Source organism: Aristolochia californica, unplaced genomic scaffold, assembly GCF_029961685.1.
Source record: "Aristolochia californica isolate CCGP_79_NKW_82.1479 unplaced genomic scaffold, dmAriCali1.0.hap1 SCAF_10, whole genome shotgun sequence".
In the NCBI taxonomy this organism is placed as follows: Eukaryota; Viridiplantae; Streptophyta; class Magnoliopsida; order Piperales; family Aristolochiaceae; genus Aristolochia; species Aristolochia californica.
The window spans coordinates 33,714,953-33,737,759 of record NW_027181771.1 but is presented as its reverse complement, the minus strand read 5'-3'; the positions used below and the strand labels follow the sequence as shown (position 1 = coordinate 33,737,759).

Genomic DNA, 22,807 nt, shown 5'->3' with positions numbered 1-22,807 from the left:
TCAAATTTGAGACTTGTTCGATCTCAAGATACATTTAAAACTATAAAAATAATTTTTTTTTATAAAAATGAATAAAGAGAATTCGGTGATGAGCTTAATACCTTTGAACAATACGTTATTACCAAGGAGTCTAAGACTTTGCAATGGAGTATATTAATGTGAAATAGTCAACTTAATAGACCTAATAGGAAGAACACATTTTTCCATCAATAGCCTTTATTTTATTGGCAAACAACAACGTCTTAGATGAGGGATTTGAAAAGGCTAAATGATCAATCGTCTTTAAGGTTTGAGTAAGAGCAACCATCAACCAACTAAAAAGGGTACTGACAAGAATAATTATGGTAAAAGGTGACAAACTCATAAGTTTGAAAAATCTCAAACTCAACTTGTTATACTTTGACAACTTTTATTCCAAGTTTGAACTCGAGTTAAACTCAATTAAAAATCGAATTGTACCAAATTCCTTTCAAGCCAAACTTGAGTAACCTGCAAGTGTCGGTTTGGCTTTATCCCACCCCTAGTCCAAACAATAACTTGACCTATTTACCATTAAAATGATGATGGAAGTGTCTCTCGGCTTTTATGTGAAAGGGAGGAAGATACCTTCCCTTGGACCGACACAAAAATAAAGTGAAGGGAGGCTCTTCTTTCGACCTTCCCCTCCCTTTAGGAGCAAGACAAAAAGAAAAAGAGCCCCTTGTTCATAAATTAGCAGACTATAGATGCACTCTTATCTCAATTAGCTTCTATCTCAATTAGCTTATAGTCATTAACAATAAAAAAACCTATATCTTTAATATGAAAGTAGCCACTTCAAATAGGCTCATTGCTTTGACTCAGACTACGTGAGACGCGTGAGCTCCGAGTAGTTCTCCATGGGCTTGGGCTGGCAAGATAGAAAATATAACTTATTTGCGGTTAAATCTCGCAAAACCATCCGTGTCCATGTTTGCATGAGATATTCCGGGTCTCAATTGTCGATTACAAAAACAGAAGCACCACTAACATATAAAAAGGTTAGCCATTCCATGCAACCGAGCCCATTGGTCGTACCATATAGGCCCCATTTGCATATCCCAACAGAAATTTACGAGAGAATGAATTCATGAAAGGAGTTTTTGCCATTGAAGCCACTTTGTACAGGTATATGACATGTCGAAGAAGACCATGGCAAATCTGAATCTCTGTCTCTCTCTGAGAGCTCATGAAGGACTATAGTTTGCTGCAAGCCAAGATTTCTAAAAGGTTAGTAAGCTCCATGTTGCACATCAACCATTTTGGGGTAATGCTCCTGTTTCAGATGGATCTTCGGGTATATCACCTATTATAATGCCAATGCTTTGGTCACCTACTTTTCCGAGCTCCATGAATCCTTCATCGGCTGCCGGACCTGCTGGATCCTCACGACTAGGTGTCGGCAAAACGGCTTCATTTGGAAAGGCCGGTCCCATAAGATCCAACAAGACCGGCTCCTTTTGTTTTAATTCATTCAGCATGTCATATGCTGCACTATGTGTAACTTCTTTTTGCAATCCTCCTACTGACCCAAGTTCATCAATCCTCTTTTGTGATTCTAACTCCTCGTTGGCATCTTCAGCAGCTTCAGTTAACAATGGTTCTTGGGTTACATTTGAAGCCTCATCCTGCGGATTGTTCTGCATGACTGGGGCAGCATCTAACATGTCCAAGGATGGGGTAACATCGGATTGTAACTCCACAGCTGAAGTGACATTAAACTGTGACATCTTCACAGCTGAAGTAACATTGGCTTGTAACGTCTCATTGGATGGAGTAACATTAAGATTGGTTTGCCTCAGGTCCACTTCTTCTACTGGAATTTCGGTCTTCCTCACGAGTTCTACATCCTCTTTGCTCACGGTTGCATCATCAGAAGATGGTCCTGTGGTAAACTGGGGAGCTTCATCTAGTTTCTGAATCTCATCTGAAGCCTCCAAAGGCTCACCTTGTGGGGCAACTGCAGGTACCTCACTGAGACAATTTGCTGATACATCCACCAACATTGCCTCGTTATCCTGAAAGTTATGAAATAAGTTTAGAAACAAGTAAAATGACCAACAATTTGCAACTTGTGAAACCATAATGTCCAGAAGTAATGTTTTACCCAAACCAGACCAGCTATGCACCTAGAAAGATAACTGGGATCCATTGAACCAGCTTGACTGCGGGTTGAATTGGGGATGGAAAAATAGAAGTGGCTCTGTTTTCCAAAAAGAAGAGGTGGTCTCCCCTAGCCTCTTATGTGGTCCCATAACTTTTAAAAAAAAAAAAATAGAGTAAGATCCAAATGAACTGAGAATCAGCTATTGATCCACAAAGACGCAGCTTGGTCATCTGTTTTTCAAGAACTAAGGCTCTTGAGATTATGATCCAGGGAGGGGATTAGTTCCAGTTGAACCTGGACACTGTCCAGGTTTGACAACACTACCTATGGATAGCCACTGGCTTGGTAATACATCCATAACCATAACCAAAAAAGAGTGTCTGCATAAAGCTCTTCTAGGAAGACAACCATGAGAGAAAACTACAAAAAGCTTCCAAATTATGCAGTAATTCCCCTCAAGAAAACCAGAAGTAAAAAACAAACAAGATGGTTCTCATTCTCCAAAAAAAGAATCTGAACTGAGTGTTTGAATTTGTGTATTTCAGGTACCTGTTTGAAAGCATCGAATGTTTCAATGGCAGCCCCAACAGCATGTTCTTTCACAGTAGATGGTACAGAAACCAATTCCAGCTGTGTGTCCATGGCTGGAAGCTCAACATTTGAAAGTCCTTCTACTTGATCTGATGATTCATTTTCATGAGACACTTCAATTATATCAATGCTATTTACTGAGGGCTCTTGGTTACAGCTTTGGAGCACATGGCAGGAATCACCAGGCACTTCATTAGTGTAAAAAGTTGCAACAACTGATTCGATGGAAGCATTGGGCTTAACTTCTGAAGGTAGAGTTTGGGGTGTGACCACGGCAGGCTCGTTTATATCACAATCTGCCCCTTTTGATGGCAGGCAAGTCTCCTTCGCAGGCAGTGACTCAACAAAATTTTCCTTCTCAACCTGTGGTTCAGAAGCTTGTGTACAAGTCAAGATCTCCACTTTAGGATTAGTTTTGCTTTCGGATTGCATCTCCAGGGGTGCACCTTGAGTAACATCACTGGGACCATTCAGAGGCACACTCGAAGGACCACTACCATCATACTTCAGCACCTTTGGACCCCAGATGGTCGGTGACCCTTCTGATGGATGGGCAGCCTCATTTGCATGAACAAGCTTCGAGGGGTTCTGTCCCACAGCTAAAGATGGCACTTGATTTAGTGGTGAAACAGGAATAGTGACTTCATTTCTTCTGATCATCTTGACATGTGGGGCCACATCATTTGCAGCAGAAATCGGTACAGATAACCCTGGTTCAAACACCACCCCTCTCAGGACTGTGCCTGTCTCACCAACTCTAACTGTAAGCAAATACCCAGCATCGAAGGACCCATCCAAAACACCTGAAACCACCTGTCCCACAAAAGCAGTATCTGTACAATCAGCAGAATCTACTCTACAGCACCGGTTCCTCTTGGCCACATCAGATCCTGGAGTACCTGACATGTCCACACTCTCATCCTTACGAGGCCTACCCCGTTTCCTTTTCCCAGAGAGAACTTCTGGAGTAACCGAATTAGTCCCTTGATGCTCCTGGCTCATCATTCATGCTCCTTGGACTTCAATGATAACCTATAAGCACAACACTGTTCATAAACTACTAACTTATAATTCTTTCTGCTTCTAAGTGATAAGAACAGAGAATATATACAGGAAATCATGAATAACGACATACATAAATCACTTCAAGAATTATTTCAGCATGCATGATGCTAGCAAACACTATTTTAATTAAAACAAAAAGGTCAGAAGGACCCATTCTTTAGGTTTTAAAAACTGGTACAGTTTTTTTCTTTCTTTTTCATAATGCTGAGGAAAGAGACTTTATAAGGAGAAAGCTACTGAAGAAGAAAGGCAACAGCAGGTGGAAGAGCCTAACAAAATACCACCAAGAGAAAAATTAAAAACAATAACACACACAACAAAAAGAAAAAAAACAAATAACCCTAAACAACAGACGCTGGTACAATCAGAATTTACAAAATTGCAGAAACTTTCATCTCCATGACTGCAGATTAAATTTTTTTAACATTAGAGCATGAATAAAAAGACTTGGTCCAAAGATGCTTGGACTTGCCTGTGCTATCTGAGATCAGGAGTCCTTGTCTCTTATATTCTCCATGGGTCCATCCCATCGTCTCTGTCTAGTTATTGATATTGTACAATAATAATATCTAAGCATGTTTTGGCAGAAATATGGTTTATTATCTGCACATCTCTTACATCATTCCTATTCTTATAACTGCAACCACATAATCCTTAATATGTCTGCTTGTTATCATTCTCAAAATTTGATTAGAGTTCTTATTTATCCTAAAACTTCCCGTCCATCTTAACTTCACAAAGTCTACATAGAAATTAATATCATACGTGTGAACGTATTTATTAAAAAGAAAGATTATATGAATTTCTAAATTTTTCATTACAATATTACTACGTTTTAGCATTATGATCTAATTTTACATGCAAACCCAAACAACTATGTATAGAAGAGGGGGGTTTTTTCTCTGAAATATAACATGTACAAAGGATTGCCAACTAAACTTGTACTAAAGCAAAACTTTCTACCTGTGAATTGGCCACACATGTGGCAGCCATGTCATTCAAACAAGTTTTCTTTTTTCTTCCTCTTTTTATCCTTTATTTCTGCTTCCCAATACAACTTGGTTGCAGAAACTCTAGCACCAAAATTACTTTCATTCTCTTGTTTATGTTTCAAACATTCGGGGATTATATCTCAATATTTTTTTTTTGTTAAAAAAATCTAAAAAATTATTTTTTCTCCACAATAACTAGAGATCTAAAGTATAATACAACAAATTTTTGACGTTTGCATTTCCCTCCAAAACCTTCTTGTTGATACATTCTAACTGCAAGACAGGTTCCTTACACATTCCATAGTCCACAAAACACAGATTGCAAGAATTTTAAAAACATAATGGTAATGGAAGACAGGAAAGAAAAGCAATGAAGGAATGGAGAGGGATAGAGCAGTGGCAAAAAAGGAGGAAAAGTTCAGGCACACAAAAACTGGAAAGAGGAAAAAAGAAGAGAAAAAAAGGAAGAGCTGTGAGGAGAAGGTAACTTGCAATTAATATAAAAAAAAGTCTCCAATACAGTGTCCCCCTTTTCCATAGCAGGTTTGTTGGCCTTTTGAAACCTTTAAACCAATAAATTCACCACTAATAAATAACTTTGCACGTTTAGAAATAAAATCAAGGCCAGTTCAAACAGTATGACCTCCTGCAATTTGAAGAGAAAAAAGGAAGAGGAGAGTTGAAAAAGAATATAGGAAGGAAAAAAAAGTAAAAAAATCATATTTTTGTTATCTCGATGTAGGGCTGGAGCCATGTGAATTCTCAAATTAGCCAACACATCATGGGTAAAGAATTTTACCCAAGCATGGACAAGTGTACTTACATGTTCCATATATACTACACTACGGTGCACACGCCTTTGAAGAGACACAAAAGTTGCCACACCTACATATATACAGCACCAGGAACGTTAATCTTCACCTATTTAACAGGTCTCCTACAGCAGGCATCTTGAAGCTAATCTTTGGTAGCAGTTTTTTGCTGCTCAGGGTCCAGTGTATTGGGGACCAGATGCAACAGAAACTCCATCACTATTCTGTCCTAGATTTTCCAGACTTATTGACAAACTTAAAGCATTATGTTTGTCCATTCATCAAAGGAGATTCAACCAGTGTTAATGGCCACATAGAAGCCACAGTTTTAATAAAGAAGATAGAACTGCTAAGATTCAGCAAAGTGAGGATGCCAAATGTCCTTTCAACACGAGTGCATAAAAACAGAGTTTATGAAATTGCAGACTTCCTCACTATCGTGCACATGGGAAGAGAGGAGTCCTTTTCAATTTTCTTGTATCGTTCTTCATTGATGAAGGAATACAATTTTCACCTTTGTTTTAGAGGTACCAAAAAATATCAAGTTCATCCTTTACATAGGACAAAATGGAATCAAATAGGAAACTCTAAAATGTCTAAATCAAGAGTTTCGAGATGTTAATCTCCAAAAAACTATTAATTTATAATCTTTAACTATGCAAAGGCAGAAAGATTCAATTATCCTAGGAGAAGGCTTTCAGGGTAGCTCACAGATAAGCAAAAACAATAAAAAGCCTACGGGTACATTCCTGCAAAATTGCCAAACCTTTGAACAATCAGATGATAAGAGCAGAGTAGACTGAAAACAAAAAGGCATCTCCTGAATAGAGTATACACCATACCAAAGCTTATCTAATGTAATGTTACTCAGAGATGATGATCAAAGTCAATAAATTTTTCCTCTAGTCCCTTCATAAACTCGAGTCTAATACAAAGCAATAGAATCGTGAACAATTAAATCAAATGATAATTTCACAGGATCTATATGGTCACAGAAATATCAAGTCAAACGTCCTCCTACCATTCCAAAACCCCCTAAATCTGTTTCTCTTTCCGGAAATAACAAATGACAACAAGCAGCATTCCACAATCCATCAAATGAATCAGCAGTCGGCATGTTTAATCAACAAAAGACCATGTTCCCTCCCTCTGACCTACAGGAACTGATGTTCTGCCAAGTGCTGGTGCCTATTACACCCCAGAAGCTAGTCTCAGGAGTGAACATAACAGATTTGAAGGTCGAAATATATTCAACCAATAAAAACCACTACAACAGTAATAATGTCTCCAGGTGCTCACTGCTCTCTGTCCTTAAGGATCTCAATTCCTATAAAAAACTTATGGGAGGTAAATCGACGGTATACACTTGCATGAAACAACAAAGGAAGCCAAAATATAACATTACCAACACTATTAACACAAACACAACAGTCTTTCTACGAATCGACAAGTGACCCATCATACAAAATAACAAATTGATAGCATACTACACTAGGGCATACAGTAATACAAGGACGATCAATATTAATCTTGTTTTAGCAACATAAATTGTTTAACTATCTACAAGGACAATCATTCCCCTTCTCTTTTAGAAACGAAGGGAAAACATTGTCGTCCCCAGACGACCACAGGGAGGCCCCACGCGCGTGAGGGAAAGCACACTCTGGAATAGCAGAGAACACCAGACGGGCCAACACGGATCCATACGAATGCATTTTGGTAATCATATCAATAGCCCCCATGATGACATCTCAAACCAGAACTAAACAAAGACGGTATCTTGTTCTTACCGACACTAGCATCGAAACCCTAAAAGCATACAGTCACTACATCAGTCACACACGGGGGAAAAATCTTCTAATACAACAGGTTCAAATTCTCTCGTCACTTTTTTTCCCGCCAATAGCTTACAACGCAACCCATGCAGGAGAAAAAGGAAGAACAATAAAAAGAAAAAGAAAAAAGCGACGGAACAGCCAAAAAAAACTCCAGCCTGCCATGACCGGAAAGAACCCTCAAAACGAACGAGAGAGAGGAGAGAAGCTAGGGTTCCATTTGCAAATAGCTCACCTTTCGTAACGACGGTAAAACCCTAGATCTGCAGCTAAAAATGACAACGATGGCTAATGCTGGGGAATACGATCTCTTGCTCCTCTTTCTTGCTTAGAACCGGATCGTACAAGTAATTTGCCAAAAGAACTAACATGCAAAGGGACAACTCCGTTAATGGCAACGCAGGAGGAGAGAGATTGTCGAGGACGTGCGCGGGGTGCCAGGGCGGATCTATCTGTGCTGTTTTTAATGGCTTTAAAATGCGGAATCGAGTAGCCACCAATGAGATCGCTAACCACTGACGTTACATGCATCTCCGAAAAGCCTCCATTTTGAGGTTTGTGCAGCAGACCTTCTGGGTTCACTGGTGCCTGGTTGGGTCCGGCTATATCTGTCTCGACCTCTAAACCGGTTATTTTGGGTTTTGTAAATACTTAAATCTATGGGTCAAATAGAATAATAAAAAATTCAGGTAATTTACTTTATAGAAGACAACGAGATAATTATATTATATTATAGATTATTATCATATTGTATTCTAATTTATTTTTATATTTTGCTCTATTATTAAATTACAATATTATTTTAAATTTATTATATTATTTATTATACTATACTATATTATATTACATTCATTAATATAGTTTATTATGTTATATTTATTATATTATTTAATATTATATCAATCATTGTTATAATATATTAATTATATTATCAAGCATATTTTGCTCATTGTCTCTTCTCCTTTCCCAGTATCCCCTTCCCTCGAAGGAGGAGAAGAAAGACCAACCCAACCCTGATCGGGTTTTTTCGGTTCATTAGTTTGAAAATGTCACATCTACCGACTTATAACTTAAAAGTAAATAATCTAATATGCTCATATTTAAAAAATTTACCCAAATTACTAGAACAAATGTTTTGCCTCCCTCTCCTTTGCTCATTTTCTCTTCTCCTTTCCCACTGTCCCCTTCCTCTGAAGGAGGAAGAGAAGAAAGATCGGTCCAACCCTGATCTGGTTTTTTACGGTTCATTAGTTTGAAAATATCACATCTATCAAATTATAACTTAAAAGTAAATAATCTAATATGCTCATATTAAAAAAAATTACCCAAATTACTAGAACAAATGCTTTGCCTCCCTCTCCTTTACTCATTTTCTCTTCTACTTTCCCACTCTCCCCTTCCCTTGAAGGAGGAGGAGAAGAAAGATCGGCTCAACCCTGACTGGGTTTTTTATTGTTCATTATTTTGAAAATATCACATCTAGAAATTATAACTTAAAAGTAAATAATCTAATATGCTCATATTAAAAAAATTACCCAAATTACTAGAACAAATGCTTCGCCTCCCTCTCCTTTACTCATTTTCTCTTCTCCTTTCCCATTGTCCCCTTCCCCTAAAGGAGGAGGAGAAGAAAGATCGGTCCAACCCTGACCGGATTTTTTACTGTTCATTAGTTTGAAAATATCACATCTAGAAATTATAACTTAAAAGTAAAGAATCTGATATGCTCATATTAAAAAAATTACCCAAATTACTAGAACAAATGCTTTGCCTCCCTCTCCTTTACTCATTTTCTCTTCTCCTTTCCCATTGTCCCCTTCCCCTGAAGGAGGAGGAGAAGAAAGATCGGTCCAACCCTTACCAGGTTTTTTACGGTTCATTAGTTTGAAAATGTCACATCTACCGAATTATAACTTAAAAGTAAAGAATCTAATATGCTCATATTAAAAAAATTACCCAAATTACTAGAACAAATGCTTTGCCTCCCTCTCCTTGCTCATTTTCTCTTCTCCTCTCCTACTGTCCCCTTCCCCTGAAGAAGGAGGAGAAGAAAGATTGGTCCAACCCTGATCGGGTTTTTTACGGTTCATTAGTTTGAAAATGTTACACCTACCGAATTATAACTTAAAAGTAAAGAATCTAATATGCTCATATTAAAAAAATTACCCAAATTACTAGAACAAATGCTTTGCCTCCCTCTCCTTTGCTCACTTTCTCTTCTCCTCTCCCACTATCCCCTTCCCCTGAAGGAGGAGGAGAAGAAAGATCGGTCTAACCCTGATCGGGTTTTTTACGGTTCATTAGTTTGAAAATGTTACACCTACCGAATTATAACTTAAAAGTAAAGAATCTAATATGCTCATATTAAAAAAATTACCCAAATTATTAGAACAAATGCTTTGCCTCCCTCTCCTTTACTCATTTTCTCTTCTACTTTCCCACTCTCCCCTTCTCCTGAAGGAGAAGGAGAAGAAAGATCGGTCCAACCCTGACCGGGTTTTTTATAGTTCATTAGTTTGAAAATGTTACACCTACCGAATTATAACTTAAAAGTAAAGAATCTAATATGCTCATATTAAAAAATTTACCCAAATTATTAGAACAAATGTTTTGCCTCCCTCTCCTTTACTCATTTTCTCTTCTACTTTCCCACTCTCCCCTTCTCCAGAAGGAGAAGGAGAAGAAAGATCGGTCCAACCCTGACCGGGTTTTTTATAGTTCATTAGTTTGAAAATGTCACATCTACCGAATTATAACTTAAAAGTAAAGAATCTAATATGATCATATTAAAAAAATTACCCAAATTAGTAGAACAAATGCTTTGCCTCCCTCTCCTTTACTCATTTTTTCTTCTACTTTCCCACTCTCCCCTTTTCCTGAAGGAGGAGGAGAAGAAAGATCGGTCCAACCCTGACCGGGTTTTTTATAGTTCATTAGTTTAAAAATGTTACATCTACTGAATTATAACTTAAAAGTAAAGAATCTAATATGCTCATATTAAAAAATTTACCCAAATTAATAGAAAAAATGCTTAGCCTCCCTCTCATTTTGCTAATTTTCTCTTCTCCTTTCCCTATCTCTCCTTCCCCTGACGCAGGAGAAGAAAGACCGGCCCAACCCTAACCAGGTTTTTTTCGGTTCATTAGTTAAACCATGAAATTCAGTTTATTTTTCACATCAGGATAATTTTCACTATTCCCAGTTTTTGACCTAGACAAAAACTTTAATTATAAAATTTATTTTTAAAAATAATTACTATACAAATATATATTTACACATGCTCAATGGTTGAGCACTAAGCAATTACTAATCCAGATTCTTATCGCCTTTAAAGAAGAAGACTTTGGCGTGGACTCGACAGACTCTCGTCGCCAATTCCTTATTTAAAGTTTGCATATTAAAACTTTGAAAAAAACCCATTATTGACAGTCCATGGCAATCGTTGTTGCCTGGGCGGCTCTGGTTGGCACTTGCAGCGTTCTCATTAGCACAAGTTTCATGAGAAGAAGCCTCCTGTCCCCCTGATTTGCTGAGGATAACGATGGTGGGAACTGAATGGTTGACGCCCGAAAGAGATGGGTGTGCCAGAGATGCAGAAAAGAATAGTTTTCTGGGTTTCTTGAGGTACCCAGAAAAGAAAGAGCTATCTGCAAAGAACAGTGGTTTCCGGGAGGAGAGAAACGAGTAGTTTGTGGAAGGAGTGGTATTTAATGCTGCATTGACATCTACCAGATCTTCAAATTCGTGCTAGTCACGATCGCTGTCGCAACAATTATGGGATGGCCATCATATCAATCAAGAAGGTTGAATCGAAAGAGCGGAGGCGGCCCATCAAACAGACGTGCTATATACATAATGTACTTGAATCGAGAAGTATTTGATTCGATTCTCATCACTGTAACTAGGTAGAAATGGGTGTATTCAACAAATGGTTAGTGTTTCGGTAGATCTTTTACATCATCGTCGTCGTAATTTAATTTTCTCTCAAACCGTGTTCAGGCAAGTTTCTAAGAGATCTGGAAGGCTGGAGTCGGTGAAAACGTAAAAAAAAGCTATCTTCAGTGAAAGACACGCCAACCAGAGAAAATCGAAACCGTATTTGACCTTTAGAAAATTATTCTACGATGCAGGCCTACGTATTTAAAATTTAAATTTGTCAAGGAGAAGATGCCTTTCTTTAAGAGCTCACAAAGTAGTTTCGACTTACGAAAATGGTGGCTGCTTTATAGATTGCCATTCACATAACTGTCGGTTTGGCATTTCTGATTTCCGATCCCTTTATTCTTGCCCCTTTTTATCGTTCTCATTGTCCTGACTCTATATACTCGGATTCCTCTTCAATTCAAACTATGTATTCCCTGAAAGGTCCGTAAAGAGGCACTGCTTCGGAGTCAAAGCATCCCCCTTATTTTAATGTCAATGTTCTGAAAGTTCCGAAATTTGGATCAGGTAAAGGAATTCTGTTCTGGGTTTGATCTATTCATATCTTATTTCGTCGTCTTTATCTTGAATCGGATAAAATCTTTAATCTGATCGCAAGAGCTAGTTCACCTTTTAGCCCAACATACTGAAATTTCGAGTATCAAAGTTGGGGGACTGAAAATCCTGATTCAATTCTTTTCTTCGTCTTTATGAAATTATCGGCATCCTATTGTGATTTTTCTGAAACTCTAGTATCGGCTTTTTGTTTGCCAGGTTCAAAGTGGAATATCTGCCATGTTGGATCAAAATACCAAATTGTGATAACCCAACTCGATATTTTTTTGGCCTAATTGAGGTTGATCTTCCTGGAATCTGGATCCAGTATCTCTATCTCGGACGTTGCTTCATTTGAGATGGGTCAGTGTTGTGGCAAAAGTAAAGTTTCGGAACCGGATGTTAATGCTTACACTGGTTTGAGAAATCAGCACAGAACCCACGAACCAGTTCCAGCTTATCAGTTCAAACAACCTCAACAGAACCCCTACTCGATACCAGAAAGGCGACATGAGCCATCTCCTAGGACGCCGCCTCCCAAACCTATTCATGCACCGGACACCATTCTAGGCAAGCCATTTGAAGAAGTGAGATCCTTTTACACTCTCGGCAAAGAATTGGGGAGGGGTCAGTTTGGTGTGACATATCTCTGCGCGGAAAACAGCACTGGTCAGTCGTACGCATGCAAGTCGATTGCCAAGAGAAAACTTGTCCATAAAAGTGACAAAGAAGACATAAAGAGGGAGATTCAGCTTATGCAGCATCTAAGTGGTCAATCAAATATCGTGGAGTTTAAAGGGGCTTATGAGGATAGACATTCAGTTCATCTGGTTATGGAGTTGTGCGCTGGTGGCGAGCTGTTTGATCGTATAATTGCCAAAGGGCATTACTCTGAGCGGGCAGCTGCGACAATCTGTAGGGCGATTGTGAATGTTGTTCACATTTGTCATTTCATGGGTGTCATGCACAGAGATCTCAAACCTGAGAATTTCTTGCTGTCCTCTAAGGACGAAGGAGCATTGTTGAAGGCCACAGATTTTGGGCTTTCTGTTTTCATCGAGGAAGGTAATGTCCTAATTATTCTCAAAAGAGCTTTTACTGTTAGAATTGATAAGTAAGTCTTGGAAGTAACTAAGTTTCCTTTGGTTTCTCCGTCTGAATTGCAGCAAAGCAGTTATCTAGTTTCAATCTGTTGTAGTAGCATTTTTATGCTGGTTATATGAGCTATGAAAGTTCTAGTTTACTATGTATAAAAGTATACTTTGGATGTGAATTATTCTCGAAATTGAGGATATGAGCTGTTTCATGTGTTAAGAAATATGTCCTATTTAATCCATAACGCAATTGATTTCCTTGATTAACTTTTAAGAATCCTCGGATTTTCATAGCTACTTTCTCTGTTCTATATTCTTTGCTGGAGGCCAGCACAATGTGTGAAGTACCAAGTTTTATTTACCGTCTTTGTTTTGGTACATTAGAACTCTAAATACCCTGGGCTTAGTTTCCGTGTCTTGAAAAAATAATATCGATGAATATCTGAGAGCAGAAGTCTCCTGATTTGGAAACATTGCTTCAACTAATGCCCTGTAAATCATAAAATTTGTTATTTTTGCAATTTGATCTTTGGAGATGTCTACTATGAATCATATTAGGGAAAACTTAACATGGAAATTTGCAGCTCAAATCTGTGTGGCTGCTCTAAAGTGGAAACTTTAATTTAGATCACCTGAGAACCTTTTTGATTCAGCATGGTCAATCTTGATTGCATATTTGACTAGATTCACACCTAGATGACTGCTCAACAAGGCAATGTCTACGCTGTAATGCACAAGTGGGCCATTCTGTCTTGTAGTCAACCCAGTCAATTTCCTAGTCCTTCTTGGTCTTGTTCCTTTTTTCTTCTTTTTTGTTTCTGTCAAAACTTCCTTCCATTTATTCACCCTTTGATGTGTCTGTATGTATTTATTTATGCAAGTTTGGATGTGGGTAAAAATGTGTGTTTTTGATGTGTATATGCATCTCTAAAGATATTGATCTTGATATAAAGATAAAATTAGGGAGTAACAATCAATACTTTATAAAAGCTCATTTTCAAAATAAAATACTACTTTATAATATCGGGAATAAATTATTGCAAGGAAAATGATGATCTTAGCCTCAGCTAAAATATAATTTTTTTTTTATAACAATGAGAAAATGGATTCTTTTTAGAGATACTCATGGGGAGTGAAAGTACAATGATACAAATAGAAATTCATGAAGAACATGCTATGAAGAACTGAAATAAATGGGGGTTCAATGAGGAAGCAAGGTTCCTACAGTGAAGGGCTGTTGAGGAACTCTTTCCTTAGCCCAAGCATCACCAAGATTCACACTTCTAGAGGTGTACTGCTAGGAAACCTTCATGTTTTTCATATGTTCTCAATCTCATCAAAATACATCAAGAAATAATCAAGAGAGTACTGTCTCCTTCTAGCTTAGTTAATGACAATGGTTGCATTGTCTTCCACAACTGGAGGGATCTGCCTGTATTGAGTTGGAGACCCTGGAGGAAGGCTCTCAACTCCTCTGGCTAAAGTCTGACTATTCATTACTGCTCTTTGTAACACCTTTGTATTCTATTACTTTCACAGGCAGGCAATTAGCTATTTTAGTTCTCTCTTTTTATTATCATCTACTAGCAGGAAAGCCTCTAATCTCTTTTTTTTTTTCTTTTTTGTGGGTGTAAGAGTAGGGAGAGTGGCTTGGGTGTGTGTGGATGTTGTTATGTACATCTATGATTTTATCTGTGCAATTGTTGTTCTGAGAAGCCATTAAAGTGCCCGAGGTGGTTTGGTGGACAACAGTTGGCTATTAGTCCAGGTTTAATGGCAGTAGTTTGGTTGAATCATCTTGCTAAGAATTGTAACAAATGTCTTATAGCTGTATTATTTAGGTATATTAAATCCCTTTCGTGTTGGTTTGTGCTGGTGAATCATAATCAATTTGTATCGAGAATCAAAATTGATTTAAATCTTGACTTTCTATCTTTGGTTTCATTTTTTCTTCTTCAATGAGATCCTCCAAATACACATATTTCTACCACCCAAACTGCCTCCTCCCAAACCCACCCTATCATGAAGCCCTTAACATTACCTGAATCTGTACACTCACTGATAGATCTTTTGGCTTCAGATTGCAACTCCAGACTCATCTGGTAATGGATGTCGTAAATCTCATTCCTTTCGTTGCTCATAGTTAATATATTTGTTCACCAGAAGCAGTTTTTTGTTTTCTTGTTTTCACAATCTAGGATAGACTATCCCTATCATGCCGAAGATTTTTGCCTTGTCGGAAATGCAAAGAAATCATGCTCACATTTGGAATTAACAGGGCCTTCCAAATTTTCAGTTTTACTTTTTCCTTAATTTTGTTAACGTAACTGGATAGTTCTAAAATACTCAGAAGCATATGACTCAAGGAATGGGGACCTGACTGCATGGTCATCCTAAAAACTGTGATAGTTCTTCACCTTTATTTTTTGAAAGTTGTAACCAACTTCAGGGCTCTAGTACATCTCAAGACTGGTAAGACATTTTCAGCATTGAACATCATCTGATTTTCTGGTAACTTTACATGCAGCCTTTTGACAAGTAGGGAGTTCAGGAATCACAGATTCCACTTATCTCTTAAACCTCACACATAATGAGTGAGCCAATTCTTCTTTCTAAACTCTTTAATTCTCCAAACTTAGCATTGTCTCCTATAGAAATAACGACGGGGCTCCTTGCTGATGTTAAGATCTAATGAGGGACACTACATGAATGTGAAACGTGGTCTGGAAAATGTCCCTTACGATCTTGTCATGTGTCTGCAATGGAAGCTCAATAATGACATTGAACTCAGTTGGATGAAGCAATCACTTGATATGACCCATGATTTTATGTCCTTTTTAATGCACTCTGCTCCATTGCTTGTCTTCCTGTGGGAAAATGCTCCTTCTTTTTGTTTTATGGTCAATGCTAGTATCTGACCTCTCTTGATGACAGAAGACTTTAAGTCTTCTGACGAGGACCTGAAGTATATGCATTTGGTAAATTTTTTTGTAACCTAAGAAAAATCTCAAAAAATTCAACATAAACTACGCAACATGCTTAAATTGCAAGCTTGTAAAGATTTGCTTTATTCTGGTGGTGGTTGTTGAGCTTATCAGCTTTGAGTGACTTCTTCCTCTTTCAAAAGCTATAAAGAACTAAATTCATGAGACTTTTCTTTAAAGCGGGTTCTTTAAACTTTTTCAAAACACAAAAGTTCTTTAAAAAATGCACTTTCTTGATGCATTTGAATAATCTTCTTGAAGTGTGAATATGCCACTGAGTGCATATTGTAGCTGCATTTATCTATGGGTTTCATCAATGTTACTTTCTTGCTAACTGAATAATTCCTTGTTGAGGAAAGACATTCTCTATTTCACTTTTAAATCACTTAAAGAATCACAATGCACTTACATATTTTACAATCTTCTCAGGAAAAGTGTACCGAGACATAGTAGGAAGTGCATACTATGTGGCTCCTGAGGTACTTCGGCGAAGTTATGGGAAGGAAATAGATATCTGGAGTGCAGGAATTATCTTATATATCCTTCTGAGTGGAGTACCTCCTTTCTGGGCTGGTAAGGATGACATATTCTGGCTTTCCAATGAAATCTTGTCACTGATGCTTGCTTTGGTTGATTGACTCACAATATCTACTTTTAACAACTTAGTTGTATCGCTTCTACAGAAACTGAGAAGGGAATATTTGATGCTATCTTGCAAGGGGAGATTGACTTTGAAAGCGCACCATGGCCATCCATATCTGACAGTGCCAAAGATTTGGTCAGGAGAATGCTCACCCAAGATCCCAAGAAAAGAATCACGTCTGCTCAAGTTCTTGGTATGTATGCTGTTTCCTGTATTTGGTGGCTATTTAGTTTACTTGGCTTTTTTTACTAAGATTGGTGAAACCTTCCTTCCAGAACACCCATGGATAAGAGAAGATGGTAATGCATCTGACAAACCAATAGACAGTGCTGTCCTTTCGAGAATGAAGCAATTCAGGGCTATGAACAAGCTCAAGAAGCTAGCACTCAAGGTAGCATCATAAAATGTTTTGCTGAAGTCTGCATATCTTTGCCATGTAATACGTTATGATCTTGACGTGTCTTTGTCACTCTTTGCAGGTTATAGCAGAAAATCTTTCTGAAGAAGAGATCAAAGGGCTGAAGGCCATGTTCACAAATATGGACACCGACAAGAGTGGTACAATAACTTATGAAGAACTTAAGACAGGATTGGCTCGACTTGGCTCTAGGCTCTCGGAAGCAGAGGTCAAGCAACTCATGGATGCTGTAAGATAAATAATTGATATCTCCATAAAATTCAGCACTCCATGTTGTTAGTCTTACCCTATCTACCTTCTTGCCCGTGTGATTCAATGGGGTTGCTCTCTTTTCTTGGCACAGGCTGATGTGGATGGAAATGGGACTATAGATTACATTGAATTCATCACAGCTACAATTAACAGACACAGAATTGAGAGGGATGAACATCTATACAAAGCCTTCCAGCATTTTGACAAAGACGGGAGCGGGTTAGTTCCTCGCTTTGTTGCTCAATTTTTTTTCTTGAATAATTTTGTGGTATCAATGTCATGGGGCTTCTTACGGAGGTATGGATTAGAAACTTGTGTGTGACGCTCTAGTTGATGAATTCATATGCAATACCTGAATTTGGCGGCCGTTTGGATGACCACTAGGTTTTTAGAACCAAAAAAATGAAGAAGAAGAAGATAATCCATTTGCCATTTGCCATGGATTCCTGGCTATGGTGATCGCCAGTATGGATTCTTCAATCAGTTATTTGGATGATGCTCCACAGTGTATTTCTTTTAGCTGGTAGCAAATATATCTATCATTGGAGTTAGCTCACTATAGGATTAAAGCATGTCTGATTTTTCTTTTGGGTAATGTTCTACCAGGTTTATCACAAGAGATGAACTGGAACTGGCCATGAAGGAGTACGGTATGGGTGATGAAGGCACCATTAAGGAAATTATATCAGAGGTTGACACTGATAATGTAAGTAATTTGTAACTATTTACATGCATTTGGAAACCTCACCACCAGTAGATATTCCTATGCTAATTTTTCGTTCTATATCTTAGGATGGGAGGATCAATTACGAGGAGTTTTGTGCAATGATGAGAAGTGGATCAACACAACCAGTTAAGCTTGTCTAGATTTGCAAGTGAAGATGTTCTCTGATCCTGAAATGTTAAACCTGCATGCTTTCACTATGCCAAGCTTTAGTTGAGACCCTTTGAGAAATACAATGTATTTGGCGGTGAGGCAGTTTACACAAAATTTCAAAGTTTTTTTGTTTTTGTTTTTATTTTATAGTAGTATCTTGTCCATACACTTGAATCATGAGGTAGCGGAAGTAGGATACCCATTTGTGCAATAGTTGTTCCATCCACAGGAGTCTGTCATGCTTTGCCCTTTTTAGTTTTGTCTTAGGTGGGATGCTTTGCCCTTCAGAGGCCATCTTTTTTCATGAAAACCAGGCCAGTTACACAATCCAAGGAGACTGTAAATTAAACAGCTTTAATGATGTCTGTTAGAGGATTTAGAATGGGGGCAGGGTGGAGAATGATCGAACGGTAGCTTAACAGGAATTGAAAGGAGGAAGAGAGGAGGGAAATTAAAACAATACTTTTGATGAAGATTGAACGGTACAAAACTCGTAAGTGTTACACATATAAGGTGCTTTCCTACTAGATCAGGTACAAATCTAATACGAACAAAGTAGAGGTTGGCATGTCAAATCTTGCCATTTCATGTTGGATATAATTTTTGTTTTTGGGTCAGAATTAATTTTTTATTCTCGCACCACCCTTATTTTGGCCTAATTAACGTCTGAGCTAAGTCCATGATATATTAATTATTGTTTCATTAAAGGTAGTTTGGAGATTTTATACTTGTATTACGATTGTCCAAGTTTTCTCTTTATATTTAGGGACATCGTTGTTAGGGTTATCACCCAGAGAATGATTATCAGTTGCGGCTATGAGAAATAAGAAAAAAATATAATGTGTACGATTTTTCTTGTAAACTATTTTATCTTTATAGTAAATTATTTAGCGGTAGAAGACAAGATATGGTTTCACTTTAAGGCGAATTTGTATAAATCTTGTATTTTTCATATTTTTTTTTACGATTATTATTACTCCCGTTAGTTTTCAATTAGAATATCTAATTCCTAACACAAACTTTAGATTAGTCCCATTGACCCCAAGCCACCGGCCATTCCAAAATCTTGTGGCAAGAAACAAAAAATCTTCTGCCCCAACTAGTTCACATCACTCTCAGTCTTACTACGCCCACTCTTGTTACCCTCTCATGTCCAAAGCAGCAGCAGAGACTTCTGGGAAGAGGAAAGGAACCTTGGAAGAAGCAGAACAAATCGCTTGCTTAGCATGAATCATTCTACAGGGAAAGAGGAGAAGAGAAGCAGTTGGCGAAGTATAAACCAGTTTGAAGAACAATTCAAGTGTCGGCTGGTAGAAATAGAAGGGTTACAATGCGTCACCAATGATCAAATCCAAGTGGGTGATCTGTATAAAAGTCCAAAAAACAAAAACAAACCAAGCTTCCATCATCACGTTAGCTGTTCAAAGCCACCATCACCACTTTGCTTTCAACATTGAATCACCCATTAGAAGATAATATAATTTCAATGATCCATCAAAGTGTCTCTTTCCTTCGTTCCAAAAGCAAAAGAAAAAGAGACATTGGTTTCATTATTAGGGGCTCAATCAATGACATGGTAACCCAGGTGCCATCAAAACCTAGCTCCAAAAACACACCTCAAAGAGCTTAGAGTAGAGGTTAGTGGGGTCAACAGGGTGGACCACTAGCATCCACCATGCTTCATGGCTAATGTACGACATACCCCTTTTGGTCCCACTCAATTACTTATCATCATAGGATTCCACTGCGCTTCAAATCACATAGAGAGAGAGAGACGAAAGAGAAAGATGGTGCGCATGCATTACAATATATTCCATCATCATTCATAATTCTATAACATCACCATTCACCACCATCCATACATACATCCCCCACATTCACTCGTGGACAAAACCACACCACCTCGACCTCGGTCCCCGAAAACAACGGCTACAGAGAAGCGTACAACCCCTTTCGTTCTACCTACTACGCATGCAATAAAATTAAGATACCATCATCCATGCCCATCAGCCATCATCCATCATCCATCATCCGTCCCATCTTATTCTAGTCACGCGAACAGCGGGCATCCGGTCCGGTTCAGTGCTTGTTGGCGACGCTACACTGCTTTCGGATCTCGCCCTTGGTGCCGGTGAGCGGGTTGTTCTCGGAGAGGATGGCGATGGCACGGCTGAACTCGTTGAAGAAGTAGTCCTGGCTCTTGGCCATCTTCTTCACGAACGGTCGGGTCCGTTTGTCGTAAGCGAGCTGGTGGTCCACGATGAGCAAGCCCTTGTTGTCCAGAATGTTCCGGTAGTAGTTGTTGTCAAGGACCATCGGAGTTCCGCGGTCGTTTCGAACGTACTGGACTGCTTTCGGGTCCGGGATAGATTCCGGGCACTTGTGCAGCATGTGCTCGACGTGGTCCGGGTTCAGCTCCGGCGCCACTTCAGGGTACAGCCTGTGGACCAGCTTCACGCAGTGGGTCCTACCCACGCTGTGGGCCCCTGTTCAACATCCACGTCATCATGTTAACATCATCATCCATGGACACGCATGAGATTAGATAGATATCAATTTCATGTATGGGTGGAACATTACCGAGGAGGGCGACGACGCCGGGGGTGTCGATGCCCATGGCGCCGAAGCGGTCGAGGACAACGGAGATGCTCTCGTTGTGATCGGGAAGGTATTGTTCGAGTACGTCCGAGCGGCTCCTCCGGCCGTCTCTTCTACCGGTTTTCAGAGGGATGAAGGGTCCGCCCAACTGGATTTCACAGTTAGAAACAGGTTGTTCAAGTTCCAGAGAGACTCATATCGTATTCAGCCGCATTATCCATTTTTTAACAGGAAAATCCATTTAACAATAATTTACAGAGAGAATAGCTTGTAGATAGGAAGATCTGTAGAGAAAAAATGGAACTAGATGAAAAACAGAGGAACGCGGATCCGTTATACGTGAGCCATCAGAGACAGGAATGAGAGAAGACTGAAAGATTGTTTGAACAAATAGTGAAATTATAAGTAGGTATAATCTACTCACACCAGAAAGTAGAAACCTTACAGGAAAGGAAATTTCCACTTTCAGTTGTTCTAGAAAAGAAAAAAATTAAGGAAGAAACAGTATCGGAAAAAGGAAAAGAGGCCAATCTGGAAGTAAAATCTGTTAATTTTAGTAAAGAAAGAAAGAAGAAGCAAAAAGGAACGCAAGGAAAAACCAGTCTTTTAACTTCAAAATCGAAGATCTAAGGAAGTTAAGACAGGCTTACCGAAACAATGCCGTCCCTTCCAGACAAAACCAGGATATCTGCACAAGAAACCACTCCAGGGCACTCCCTCTCGACGGCTTCTTTAATAGTATCTAGGTACCTGAAATTTCTCAGCCCAAAGCTCCTGTCAGTCTCCTTCTCGGACAAGGTCCTCCTCGTGGAGTCCAGCAGCAACGAAGCATCGCATGACTAGCCAAAACGTCGAGGCAGAAACAACAAATCAGACGAGAAAACGCAGATCCTCAGCAGAAAGTTGGTAGAAACAGAAATAAATAAATAAAAATGCAGCAAGAATTCCAGTTCCTGCATATATAATTATCCACTAATTCAGCACCTGAACAGCACAGTCATGGAAGATGTTCCTGAGCCACGAGAAGGCAGTGTTCTTGTGGCGCTTGTACAGAAGCTTCACTTGCTCCTTGATGATATCTTCAGCCTGCGGACACGAGTCCTTGTAAAAGTTCATTACAAGACCAGGGTCTTGCGCATCATTCTCCGCAAGAGCAGATCTCAAAGCGAGAGAAGAAAAGGAAAGAAGAGCGAAGAGGAAGAGGGTGGAGGACGCCATTATCTCCTCCTGCTGAGACTGAAGTGCTCTTAACTCCCCTACTAGGCTTCTTAAATAATGCTCTTACTACTCCAGAGTGAGAGATGAGAGGAGTAAAGAACAAGAAAGAAAACAAAAACAGCTGGGAGGGATGGGAAAAGTTTCTTCGGTGAAGTGGCAATGGATGGTGAATTTTACAGGAGCGTTACTTTCTGGATCAAATACCGGGTTTCTGTTCGGATTTCGAACACCTGTTACGTATCCTAGATCGTGATGCCCTCGTGGAGGCTCATGGAGCGCGGTGCAAGGGGAACTCGTGGGTCTTTGTCGTGTTTGTTTTACTGCACTCATGTGCAGCTGTTTTTTTTTTTTTTTTAAATGAGGAAGCGCGAGTTTTACTATCTCGATTGCAGTAACTCGTCCTCGCATATAATTCAGTTTTTAATTCTTCTCGACAGAGAAAAGATCTTTTAGTTTTTGAGAAATCTCTTCAAAGCATACTGATTCATTCATTCCTTCGTTCAATCTCTTCCCTGTAACTCGTCCTCGCATATAATTCATTTTTAATTCTTCTCGACAGAGAAAAGATCTTTTTCCCGTTTACGCCCAGAAACAGACAATCAACTGTTAGGTCGTGGAGTACATTTATGTCCATTCCCAACGGTTGGACTACCAGAGTAGCCTTTGGTTAAATAGATGGGGGCCTCTCCCTGCGTTCTGCTAGACGAAGCAAGGTTTGCAGCTTCCCTTCTTGGGATTTAAGAAAAAAAAACAAAGAAGAGTGACCCACGAAAGGAGCTATTAAATGGATGACGCAGTAAATGTAGTAAGCTCAATAATGGAGGAGG

General features: G+C 38.9%; 3 protein-coding genes across 6 annotated transcripts; 1 reads left to right on the top strand and 2 right to left on the bottom strand.

Annotated features, from left to right (window-relative positions):
- Positions 1-898: 898 nt before the first annotated feature.
- Positions 899-7,918, bottom strand: LOC137937408 (uncharacterized). 4 transcript variants are annotated; one of them, XM_068782479.1, is made up of 4 exons: positions 7,656-7,918; positions 5,597-5,658; positions 2,675-3,748; positions 899-2,036 (listed from the first exon to the last, which is right to left on the bottom strand). In XM_068782479.1, exons 3-4 carry the CDS (start codon positions 3,719-3,721, stop codon positions 1,272-1,274), a joined length of 1,812 nt encoding a protein of 603 aa, XP_068638580.1. In that variant the 5' UTR covers positions 3,722-3,748; positions 5,597-5,658; positions 7,656-7,918; the 3' UTR covers positions 899-1,271. The 4 variants fall into 4 exon arrangements, with proteins under 4 accessions (XP_068638580.1, XP_068638587.1, XP_068638572.1 ...); XM_068782486.1 differs by lacking the exon at positions 7,656-7,918 and adding an exon at positions 7,376-7,646; XM_068782471.1 differs by lacking the exon at positions 5,597-5,658.
- A 3,728-nt stretch (positions 7,919-11,646) lies between these two features.
- On the top strand, positions 11,647-18,375 carry LOC137937436 (calcium-dependent protein kinase 2-like). The gene is made up of 9 exons (XM_068782500.1): positions 11,647-11,869; positions 12,116-12,961; positions 16,404-16,547; positions 16,658-16,810; positions 16,893-17,008; positions 17,097-17,264; positions 17,379-17,506; positions 17,894-17,993; positions 18,080-18,375. The coding sequence occupies exons 2-9, from the start codon at positions 12,256-12,258 to the stop codon at positions 18,152-18,154; spliced, it is 1,590 nt and encodes a 529-aa protein (XP_068638601.1). The 5' UTR covers positions 11,647-11,869; positions 12,116-12,255; the 3' UTR covers positions 18,155-18,375.
- Positions 18,376-19,941: 1,566 nt separating this feature from the next.
- Positions 19,942-22,012, bottom strand: LOC137937397 (peroxidase 42-like). Its single transcript, XM_068782461.1, has 4 exons — positions 21,747-22,012; positions 21,413-21,601; positions 20,745-20,910; positions 19,942-20,650 (listed from the first exon to the last, which is right to left on the bottom strand). Exons 1-4 carry the CDS (start codon positions 21,978-21,980, stop codon positions 20,244-20,246), a joined length of 996 nt encoding a protein of 331 aa, XP_068638562.1. The 5' UTR covers positions 21,981-22,012; the 3' UTR covers positions 19,942-20,243.
- Between the last annotated feature and the right edge of the window lie 795 nt (positions 22,013-22,807).

Bases quoted from the DNA above. Each gene is read 5' to 3' on its own strand.
- LOC137937408 (XM_068782479.1), bottom strand. From the start codon at position 3,721: ATGATGAGCCAGGAGCATCAAGGGACTAATTCGGTTACTCCAGAAGTT. The intron at 2,037-2,674 runs GTACCTGAAATA...CATAACTTTCAG, and splicing joins CATTCGATGCTTTCAAACAG to GATAACGAGGCAATGTTGGT.
- LOC137937436 (XM_068782500.1), top strand. From the start codon at position 12,256: ATGGGTCAGTGTTGTGGCAAAAGTAAAGTTTCGGAACCGGATGTTAAT. The intron at 17,507-17,893 runs GTTAGTTCCTCG...ATGTTCTACCAG, and splicing joins TTTGACAAAGACGGGAGCGG to GTTTATCACAAGAGATGAAC. The intron at 17,994-18,079 runs GTAAGTAATTTG...TCTATATCTTAG, and splicing joins CAGAGGTTGACACTGATAAT to GATGGGAGGATCAATTACGA.
- LOC137937397 (XM_068782461.1), bottom strand. From the start codon at position 21,980: ATGGCGTCCTCCACCCTCTTCCTCTTCGCTCTTCTTTCCTTTTCTTCT. The intron at 21,602-21,746 runs GTGCTGAATTAG...CGTTTTGGCTAG, and splicing joins TCCATGACTGTGCTGTTCAG to TCATGCGATGCTTCGTTGCT. The intron at 20,911-21,412 runs GTAAGCCTGTCT...TGTGAAATCCAG, and splicing joins GAAGGGACGGCATTGTTTCG to TTGGGCGGACCCTTCATCCC.